Here is a 10,986-nt window from a genome sequence, read left to right on the forward strand (position 1 = left end):
CAAACAGGTGCAAAGATTCATTTTAGCGAAAAAAATATTTTGGGGTTAGGTGCACTTTAAGTATAAGCACTGATTTTAAATGGTTAGCATTAAGGTTGGGGTTAGGTATACTGTGCATGATAACTAATTCTGCTTTTTTTTATCTTAGAGCAGCAGAAAAACAAAACCTTGTTTAATAAGAATTAACTTCATCTTTTATATTTTTCTGGTTTTTGGAAGGAAAAAGACAATTGACTTTTTAGAAGGTAGATTATTGAATGAGGTACAGTTACTTGTACAAATGTAATGCAGTATAAAAGCCCTTTGTGGTTATAACTAGTTCAACAATCAAATTGAAAGTTTTTTTTTTCTGGTAGTTTGTAGTTACAAAGTTTGTAACCTCTCTTAAACAGTCATTACTTGCATGTAGTTGACTGTAGTTGAACAATGAGAAGTCATTTCCTTGTTTTTGCACCTCTTGTACATGCGTCACTGGTCAAGTGCCCTTTTTGCTTGCGGCAGTAAAACCTATTGTTTTAGTTGTGTCTAATAACACATTCATGTCTTCAGTAATTTGTAGTCTCTTTGGTGTGCATGCAATTCAAGTGTTAATAATTCCAAATTTGGTTACGGCTTTCATAAATCCATGTTCTTTTTCAATTACTTTACCAAGGCGTGTGTTTGGTTGTAATGGACTTTTTTCCACTTAATTGATTTTTATTTTGACAAAGTTGTTGACTTGGAATGAAATGCTATTGGGTTTGCTTGTTGTCATTTTGTTGTTGTATTTTCTTTGTGTTTCTTGCTTTTCCATGGTGATAAGTTGTCCTTATCCCCTTTGTTGACTTGGAAAGTGAATAACAAGCACGTTTAAGTTCTTCTTCTTCATCTTCTTCATCTTCTTCTTCTTCTGGATATTTTGTGAAATGATCAATCAGGTGGAGAATCCAATTGTGTTTGCGATGACATGAATATGTACATGGTACGTTTCTTAGGTCCATTAGGTCCATTTGCAAATGTGTTAGGAATTCTCTTGCTTGAATAGGGGCCAGCACAGGCTGTTTTTGCCTGCTGGTGATCGACGTTTGATCTTTGTGTATCGAGCAGAGTGACACAAAGAGTTGTATAACTTCTTGGGATACTACTGATTCGTAGTTTCGCTTGATATACTTGTCCATCTTGTCTTTTCCTTTGTGCGCAATATTCTTTTCCGTTCTTGGATAATATTTTGCAACCCTCCAGTTTCCATCCTTTTCTTTTGACAATTGCTACGTCTTGACTTGTCAGACTTGTTCTGTCCTTGCTGTCTTCATTACGTGTTTCTAACCACGTCACTGCATCGTTGTAAACGTTGTCGTCAATAAAAGGGGTTATTTTGCTTGTCTTTGGCTTTTTGGAAGCTTTAACTTCACCCAATTTTTGGTAGAATATCTCTGAATCAACACAACTTGTGTTAGCCATTTTACGAACCGTACAGGGCCACGCATTGCGCACGAGTAAACGTTTGCATAATTTACTATGACCAAGAAGCGCCTGGGCCCTCTTGCACCACGAGAAAAGTATTTGCTATTAAAATTTATGGCGTTTGCTTGTCCAAGTCCTGTGTGGTTTATCGGTTAGTTGCGGCTAAGGACTCAATGCTAAGGGATGTCAGAGGTGCCGGGTCAAGACTCGGTAAAAGCAGTTCAAAGCGATTTCTTTCTCTCATGTAAACATTGGAAGTGAATGGGTCAAGGGTACGTAAAGTAGTGGCAGGTATGACGAATGGATCAGGAGATGGAAAGTTAAGAGGGATAGGGACAGGAAGGGAGAGAGTAGAGAGGAAAGAGGGAGGAGGGAAAAGGCGATTTTTTTCGTTTTTTTGTTTTGGTTTTCAACCCCCCTAAAAAACCGTGCCCCTTTTTTCAACCAAACCCCATAAGGAAAATCCCTTTTCAAACAGTTGATAAATAAGCTAGGTTAATTAAATTCACCTAGTTTGATTTAAATGGACCTGAATTTAATTTCAACCTGTAACATTTACATGATGATTTTTGGCTCACATAGCTATCTTTCATAAAGGGTGTCTCCATGCATTTCTGCAGTCTCCCCCAAATCCTTGCTAACGTCGTAGAAATCGTTAATGCGTCTTTCTTTGAAGCTAATGCTGATACTTTAATGGGTTGTAATTGTAGTAGAGAGGAAGTGCTACACGACCGTGAGAGGCATTTCCCTGTGAACATGTGACTGCTTTTTAAAGGACAGTTAATTGTTTCAATGTATAAACTACACGCGAATCGACAATATGTTTGTAAGTGCCAACCCCTACGAAAGCGATTTCAAGAAATAAACTACACTGAAATGTATAAAAAGATCGCACGAATAAGTGCCGTGGAAAAATCGATAAAACCGGCGACGTCATTCACTCACTAGCTTAAAATGCCAGCGTGTGAATGCATCTTATTACCATGATACGCAAAACACGAGTTCAGAAGTCGGAAAGCCTGAACTCCCGTGCTTCATATTAATTCAGCTGCGTACACAGTCACTAATTGCATTCTTAACAAGTGAGTGGACGTTGACGTCATTTTATCCTCGATCCAGCGCTTTCAAGAATTTAAAGTTAGTACTAAATTGGCGGACCATTAATAGGAAAATTCCAGGTATAATTAGCAGGTGCCTCTTTAAAACTGAAGGCTTAAAAGCTGGGTCACTTGATGTTTAGCTCAACTGTTTTACTTAACATAGTTTTGATATCCAAAGAAAAAGAAGAAGCACCGTTAACAAGATAGTTCGTTTAGTGCTTATTTATTTATAATAATACAGCACGTTCACTTTTCGTTCTTATTCATTTTCAAGAGAGGATGAAGTAAGGGAACGGATTCCCATGCCCATGCCCATGCTCGTTCTCAATGCCGCGCATATTTAAAATTTCATTACGTCATTACAACTGGCCAATCCGGTGCCTCTCTAGAAATAGCTGCGTAGCAGAAATTAGATTTTAAAAAACTATCCTTGGGAGAGGCCCATGTATAGAGGATCCGTTCTCTTACCTCATCTTCTCTTTTCATTTTACAATAAGTTGTTCGTTGTGTTACATCAATAGCCCTCATTAGAGTTATCAGCGGTTTTGCCACATGAACCAAAGCTAAGGGGTCATTTTGTATTGAATTAACCTTTAAGCCTCTTTTGCATGTAGTTTAAAACAAAAGAAAAGTTGCTGGCAGGCTCAACTCCAATAAGGACCTTTCATCTTGACTCATTTGCTCGTCCACAACTTTCCTATTTCCATTTAATAACCTGTAAACTCCACGGCTATGATGGGGAATGAAAAGAAAAAAAAAAATACATCGAAGATGAGGAATAAAGAAATAATTCCTAGCCTTATATCCCGAAGCTTCGCAGTCAAGTTTAAAACTGTTATATTGAAATTGGCATATTCGTATCCTCAGGTTGTACCATTGATAAACCAGCTGCACAATTCTAGAATAAGCGTCTGATAGAACTTTTACAAATAATTCAACTCCGTCGCATGCTCATCCTAATCTTTGGTTATTAGTAGTAAGTTATTTTTGGTTGGATTAGAGGATCCCTTTGAGAATATGATCTCATAACCATCGCTGTTCCCCTTGGTTAAAATTTAATAAAGATTAACTTTCTTTGGAAATGCCTATCCCCCGCCCTTGACAATAAAACAGTTCAATCTCCATGCCATAATCCAGTTGAGTTATCTCCCCAAAGCATTTTGTCAAAAGAGAAAATTTCTTTTCGGTCAAGGGCCAACCAAAAACAGGAAAGGAAATATATAATGTCGACAAATCTAATCATTAATTAATAACCCAGCGCTAGACTAGTTGATGATGAACCAGCCAACCTAAACAACTCATGACGCAAGCTTATTTGTAACAAATCAAATTCCAGCCATACTGCTTGCTAGACTTGCGATTTTGGTGACTACTGCCTTTGATGGTTATTATTTGTTTCTTTGTTTCTTGATTTTATTTACGCTGCCGACGTACATAACTGAAGATACGAAGTATAATACAATCACAACAGTGCAGAGATTAAAAAGGAATTTTAAAAAAAACAACCAAATAAGGGATTTACAATATTCGACGCACTTAAAAGTGGTACTGTGATCAAAAAATCATTTCCTTTTTTTCTTCAGATTTTGAAAGCGTCTTCGCTTAACACCTAACTGGCAAAATTTTGAGCTTTGAGCTTTATCCAAAGGCTGTTTATTTTGAGTGTAAGTTTTGAATTTCATGGTCCGCCATTACTTACGTTCAAAACTGGCCAATTGGACCTCAGAGGGTTGGATCTAGAGAAAATGACGTCATTTACTCACTAGCTTAAAATTTCAGCGTGTAAACGCAATTTATTATACATGCAAAACACGGGTTTAAAAGTCTGAAAGCTCGAAACTCCCGTGCTGCATATTAATTAGGCCGCGTACACACGCATTGCATTCTTAAACTAGTGCGTGTTTGACTTCATTTTCTCCTCGACCCAGCTCCCTCAAGATTTTAAAGTTAGTAATGGGGGACCAATAAATAAGAAAATTCCAGCTAAAATAAACAGGTGTCTTTTTAAAATCAGAACTTAAAACTTGGGTGAGTTAGTGTTTAGTTAACATAGTTTTGAAATCCAAAGGAAAAACAAAATTTTTTTTGGTCGTAGTACCACTTTAAAACTTGCGATTATTCTATTGTCTGTATTTCTTCGGAATGCACGAGAGATACGAGTTGTATCGGAGCAAAAGGTCTATTAAAATCTCTGATCAGCTTCTGCTATATGTTGCAAACAGCTAACGTAAATAACTTTGTGAATAGAAAGGCCTTAGGATTTATTTTTTCATTGCTAAATCGGACTGTCTAGCTTCCAGCCCTAAAGCGAAATTTCAGACAACTCAGTTGCGTAGCATCTTTCTGTTAACGACAAACCGGCGCGTCCTTCGCGTGCGGTGGAGACGAATTCATACTCCACAGTACTAGTCAGCTAAATGACAAACGAAATCAATGTTCAGTATTGCGATCATGGCAAGTCTACTCCAGAGAAACTATCGCTGGATATAAATATGGGAGCCAGCCCTCTTTTGCAAGCTCTATAGCAGTAGTCACCATGACCGCGCGGTCGTCAGCACACGCCTATTTTCAGTGTCCACTACATCATCATCATTAGACCGCGCGTCTTTGGTTGGCATGAGTCAGTGTTAAGCAATGATGCCTAAGACGTTAAGAGAGAAAAACGGAGCCCAGGAATGGGACCTTGCCTCTCCCATATATACAAGCCCTATGAGTCAGCCTTTGCGACTATCTTACTATTTTTAGAACACCACGAGGTCTTCGGTTCTGCACGCAGTGATTAGAATGGACAATCAGAATAAAGTTCGAAGACAAAAATAGCAATAACAATGTTTTCAAGTTATGCAAATTAATGGAAAATTGATGTAAACGTGAGTCTCCTGCTGAAGAGTTAAATCTAAAAATAGAAAAGTATGCGCAAAGATTGACTCAAGGGTAGAGCAGAAAACTCGTAAACAAATAATCTTGTAATTAATGTGGGTAAGGGAAAACCAGTATCCAGCTGTAAAGGCGGCACACCTTCTCCACATGAAAAGGGTAACATTTCATATGAATGAAATGTGGCATTAGGTCGCGGTTCAGGCTGTTGAAAATCGAAGAAAGTTTAAATTTATGTTGCAAATCCAACATGACAACCCTTTTCCCTTTACCCGCTGAAAAGGTTTGCCGCTGCAAAGGATCGAAATAACAGTGTTGTAAATAATGTAACCGGTGACCTCCAGCTCTAGGTAGCTAACATGGTCTAACATGGAGGTCGTGAAACTATCAATTGATTAAAAGAGAAAATTGACATCGGCGGATGACACTCGTACAAAGAACATCGGAAAGAAACTAAGAAATTTCGGCCATTTACAACACACTGCTGTGGAAGTTCCGTACTGGTGATTTCATCATGTTGTCAACAGGCTAGATCACAGGTAACCCAGGCTCACTGTGTGTAGGTAAATATAGAGAACATATGAGGCGAAGTTTAGGTCTGGAAATTTGCAAGAAAATGGAAATAAAAATCGATGAAACTTACCATGTGGTGAGCTGGTGTTGTCTTTAATACGTACACGAAGTTTCGGGAAAAATGGTCCCCGTTCACCTTTCTTCATAGTATAGTGACAAGGTAGGAGACGGAAGCCAGCATAGGGACTCCGATCGACCCAAAACAAGCATGCTTTTTTTCGTGAAAATCGAATCCAGTCGCTAAATAAACACGCCAGGCTCGTGGAACATCAATTTCTCTAAACCATGAATCCACTGAAGCATCTCCAGGTAGCAACGCGAAGCCACCACACCCCGTAAAACTTGTAAGTTAACCTGCTAAAATGGCGGCCAGAAAGCGTTGTACTCGCGAAGTGTCCAATTCAAAATGGCACAGAACTCTGGACGCCTGGTGACGATTTTAATAATTTCTGGAGGGAGGGGAGTCTCAAATTGCTAAAAACAAAACTCACTGAGCAATCTGGGACTCCCCTCCCTCCAGGGGGACATATATTCCCCTCGTCACCAGGCGTCCCGAGTTCAGTGCCATTTTGAATTGGACACTTCGCGAGTACAACGCTTTCTGGCCGCCATTTTAGCAGGTTCACTTACAAGTTTTACGGAGTCTGGTGGCTTCGTGTTGATACCTGGGGATGCTTCAGTGGATTCATGGTTTAGAGAAATTCATGTTCCACGAGCCTGGCGTGATTTTTATTTCCATTTTCTAGCAAATTTTCAGACCTAAACTTTGCCTCATATGTTCTCTATATTTACCTACACACAGTGAGCCTGGGTTACCTGTGGCTAGATTACAGTAAATATCTCATTCATAACATTTCCAAAAGGCTGTATCCAGCATTTTCACTTTTCAGTTGCATTTTATTTGCGTCATTTGCCACCGCGTAGAACATGCTGGGGCTTTGAGTTTCTTAAGCAGAAAACGAAATTAAATGTGTCACACTAAAGCTCCAACAAAGATAGAAGCAGGAATTCTCGATACACCAGGCATCGCATACTACATGTATTTTCATGGTTATCGTCGGCTCGCTATTTTAACTTTGAGGTGATTTAAAGTCTTGCATTTTCGCGAAAATTGCCAAAGTTACTTGCGTTTCGATGGAATTGGACACCACAGAAATAAGATAAAAGGGAATTTAAGATTTAAGACTATGGTTAACGGCTACGGTTGGACGAGTACGCGGGATCTGGGTTAATCTTTTTTGTGCCTGCGTAAAAGGTATGGGATGGTGTTTTCCTAACCGTCGTGTTTCACTACGGTAAGTTTTGACAGCTTTTCTCGTCGTAGTCAAGGATCTACAACGTGTGACTTCAAAGGTGAGAATTTCGTATGTTACTCAAAGAAATAACACATTTCCTTTTCTTTTCGATTTATTTTCTGAGTTTTCCAGTAAGCTTCGTTTGTTTCTTACAGTGAGGACACTCGAACCATGAACACTTGATCCTTTTTTGTACATTTTTTAGTGACTATAGAATGTGGGCTTGTCGTTTTGACAAGAGTATTTAATGTTTTTACACTTACAAAATGTTATACATGTAACACTATACATCATAAGAATAGCCTTTATTTCTTTGTCGTCAAAAAAAAACAATGTACACAAAAATGTCAAGTGTTCACGGTTCGAGTGTCCTTACTGTAAAGAAGTGACACTGATTTCTTTTTTTTTTTCTTTCTATTTTCAGAGTTTACGAGGCTGTGCGGGAGCGAAAGCATGGATATCCACTGTGGAAGTTCTTAAGTAAACCGATAGCTTTGTAGTAGATCGCTGCATATGCTTCAACATGAAATAGGTTGAAAATTTCGAATGTTTTTAATTGTTTATTTGCTTATTGTTAAAAATTATTTTTTCGCGCCAAACGGTTCGTACTCGATCCAATCCACCATCGACAAGAACCAGACCTCTCCTGCTAGTCCAACCGTAGTCATTCAACCGTAGTGCTCAATCTTACATTCCCTAAATACCCGTGTTTGCAGGCGATAATGCTAAACGAAACCGCTGATTTTGACACGAGCACTTAAAAACAGAGAGCATTTTGAAAAGAGCTTTTCTATATTTCTCATTTCTGACAGGATAAACGACAGTATTTAGTACCGAATTTCCATACTGGAGCAACTTGGTTCTCATAAAAGATTACTGAAGCAGGATCTAGGAAGTCTTGATGCATTAGGTGTAGTATATGTTCAGTACTCGTCTGTTAAATTTGTGCTTATTTAGAGTCTTGTGTTTTCCTGGAAATTATCAAAACTTAGTTGCGTATCGATAGAATAAGACACCACAGAAATAACAGAAATTCCCATGTTTGCCGGCGATAAACGAATGAGCTTATTTCGACATGAGAATTTAAAAATAGACAGCATTTTGAAAAGAGATTTTCTATATTCCTCATCTCTGAAAGGATAAATGACGATGTTAATTACCGAATTTCCATACTGGAGCAACTTGATCACACTCACTACAACGAGGGAATTCGAAAATTTCTGGCATGAAATGCAAAGATTCGAAACCGAGTTTAAAACCTGAAAGGGAAGCCAAGTTAGCACAAACACTGCTGTTATCAACACCACCGTCTTTGTCAACTTTAATGTTTTTATCTCCTGAACTTGATGGCGCAGTTTTCGAGACTTTTCTTTCTTCCAAAGGACAAGGTAAGCTACACCAGTTATGACGACGGGTGTTGATAGGAATATGGCTATAAAGACTGCGCCGGAATGACGATTGTGCAAGATATGTGCAATTGTGGTCACAGTAAACGCCATTATCCACGGAGTTGCTATAGCAATGGCATACGCTTGGGTTTGCAGAACTCTGTGACGAAACGGCCAACCAATGGCGTACATTCTTTCCAATGCAATCACAGCAAGGGTAAAGATAGAAGTAAATCCAGCAAACATATCGAATCTCTGATAGATTTCAGGTAAAAGATAATTGACATTGTCTAGGTACTTAGCTGTGATATAAAGCGGAACTGCGACCAGTCCAACTAGCAGATCTGCTACCGCCAAGCTTATAAGGAGAAAATGAGGCCGTTTGCGTAATTTCTTCTCGTGAAATATGATTATGGTCAGCGTATTTCCACCAGCAGCCAAAAATGCTATCACTGCAAACAACGAGGCCCATACAAAATTCCCCGTCCTAAAATCCATCCTCGACAATTTGTCTTCCTGGAAAAAAAAGGGTGAATGCATGGATGGTTTGTGTAGGTAATCCCATGATTTATAGTGCAATTTGGAATAGATAAGCACTTGTAATTTTTTCTAGACAAACGAAGTGCAGTTTACAGTTTAAAAAATTTACAAGTGGTTATATATTCCAAATTGCAAGAGAAAAATCATGCGATTACTTATTAAATTAAGGACATACCTGTAAAACTTAAAGAAATAGTAATTGCCGAGGCTAGGAATGCGTTTGAATAACTTGAACTACTTGCAGAATAAGACATCACGTCTCGAGGATCACATTCGACGCACGTATAGAAAGTGTAAAAATAAAATAAAAATGTTTAAGAATCTTGAAATATATTTCGCTCTTCGAACCTCATTAGTCAAAAAGAACCTCGTGTAAGACGCATTAAAAAAGGTTTGTGTGTTCCCAGATGTCATGTAAGCCAACATGGGGTAACTTAAAAATGTTTGGTGTGTAGCCAGGCATGTTAAAAATATAATAAAAAGGTTGACATTGGCTAAAATATTGTGTTGGACGTTTCGGCAACTGCTGTTGCCTTCCTCAGCAGGGATGAAAAATCTAACGGCGTCCTGATGGTACACGATGCGTATTAATATAAAGTCGCACTTCAAAAGAATATTTTAAAAATAAAATAGACAATAAAAACGAAGGTCTCCAGAGCACTCTAAAATATTTCTACAAATTCTTTATGTTATTGTTAACGTTTGGAAGTGCTATATGCTCGTTTATAGCGTTCGTATCTCGTAAGGAATGCCAAGCCTCAAGAATAAGTCTTTGTCGCCATGCCGATGATCTGTCAACAATTTCGACGTTCATCAAGTCTATTTGGTGATTGTAGCGCATGTGGTGTTTGGCCAACAAAGACTTTTCATCTAATGTTGCTATGGCCTTTGAGTGCTCTTTGACGCGTGTTTTTAGCGCGCGCGATGTCTGACCGATGTAAACACAATCACAATCTTTGCATTTGATCTTATATACGATTCCTCTAGAGGCCTCCCTCTCGATTTTGTCCTTTGGTTTTTTAAGTATATTTGAGATTGTCCGAATAGGTTTATGAGCGACCTTGATGCTGAAACCTCGAAGAACCCTCGCAATTTTCTCGGAGAATCCTTTTGCATAGGGCAAAACAACCATACCGCGCTGGTCGGAATCATTCACTTCTTGTTGTCTGTTTCGTTGCCGACCATTGCCACAGCTTCCTCTTCGGTGGATGGGATATTCTTTGCGCGATCCATGAGGGTGCGTATGACCGAGTATTCATGTTGGGGGTGGTGATGAGATTTGAAGTCAAGGTAGCGGTCGGTGTGGGTAGCTTTTCTGTATACAGACACGGTGATCGAGCCATCGTCTTGTCTGGTTGTTTTTGTGTCAAGAAAGGCAATAGAACCTTCTGATTCTATCTCGATGGTAAATTTTATGTTAGTGTTGATAGAATTGAGGTGTGAGTGGAATTCATCCGCGTGTTGACCTTCGTTTTTATTATCTATTTTATTTTTAAAATATTCTTTTGAAGTGCGACTTTATATTAATACGCATCGTGTACCATCAGGACGCCGTTAGATTTTTGCATTTTTCATCCCTGCTGAGGAAGGCAACAGCAGTTGCCGAAACGTCCAACACAATATTTTAGCCAGTGTCAACCTTTTTATTATATTTTTATGGGGTAACTTATTTTACGCGGTCTTGCGCCACTATCGCGCGGGGGACGCAGAAACAATTCCACTCGCTCTTACAGTTCATTAATGAACGTTCTGGTACTTTGTCTATCCGAA

The 10,986-nt window shown here is 38.8% G+C and overlaps 2 protein-coding genes across 2 annotated transcripts; both read right to left on the reverse strand.

Annotated features, from left to right (window-relative positions):
• Positions 1 to 8,241: 8,241 nt before the first annotated feature.
• Positions 8,242 to 9,174, reverse strand: LOC138020261 (allatostatin-A receptor-like). Its single transcript, XM_068867269.1, has one exon. The coding sequence runs from the start codon at positions 9,172 to 9,174 to the stop codon at positions 8,242 to 8,244; it is 933 nt and encodes a 310-aa protein (XP_068723370.1).
• A 715-nt stretch (positions 9,175 to 9,889) lies between these two features.
• Positions 9,890 to 10,348, reverse strand: LOC138020263 (uncharacterized). Its single transcript, XM_068867270.1, has one exon. The coding sequence runs from the start codon at positions 10,346 to 10,348 to the stop codon at positions 9,890 to 9,892; it is 459 nt and encodes a 152-aa protein (XP_068723371.1).
• Between the last annotated feature and the right edge of the window lie 638 nt (positions 10,349 to 10,986).

This window comes from Montipora capricornis, chromosome 10, assembly GCF_036669925.1.
Source record: "Montipora capricornis isolate CH-2021 chromosome 10, ASM3666992v2, whole genome shotgun sequence".
In the NCBI taxonomy this organism is placed as follows: Eukaryota; Metazoa; Cnidaria; class Anthozoa; order Scleractinia; family Acroporidae; genus Montipora; species Montipora capricornis.

Bases quoted from the DNA above. Each gene is read 5' to 3' on its own strand.
- LOC138020261 (XM_068867269.1), bottom strand. From the start codon at position 9,174: ATGGATTTTAGGACGGGGAATTTTGTATGGGCCTCGTTGTTTGCAGTG.
- LOC138020263 (XM_068867270.1), bottom strand. From the start codon at position 10,348: ATGGTTGTTTTGCCCTATGCAAAAGGATTCTCCGAGAAAATTGCGAGG.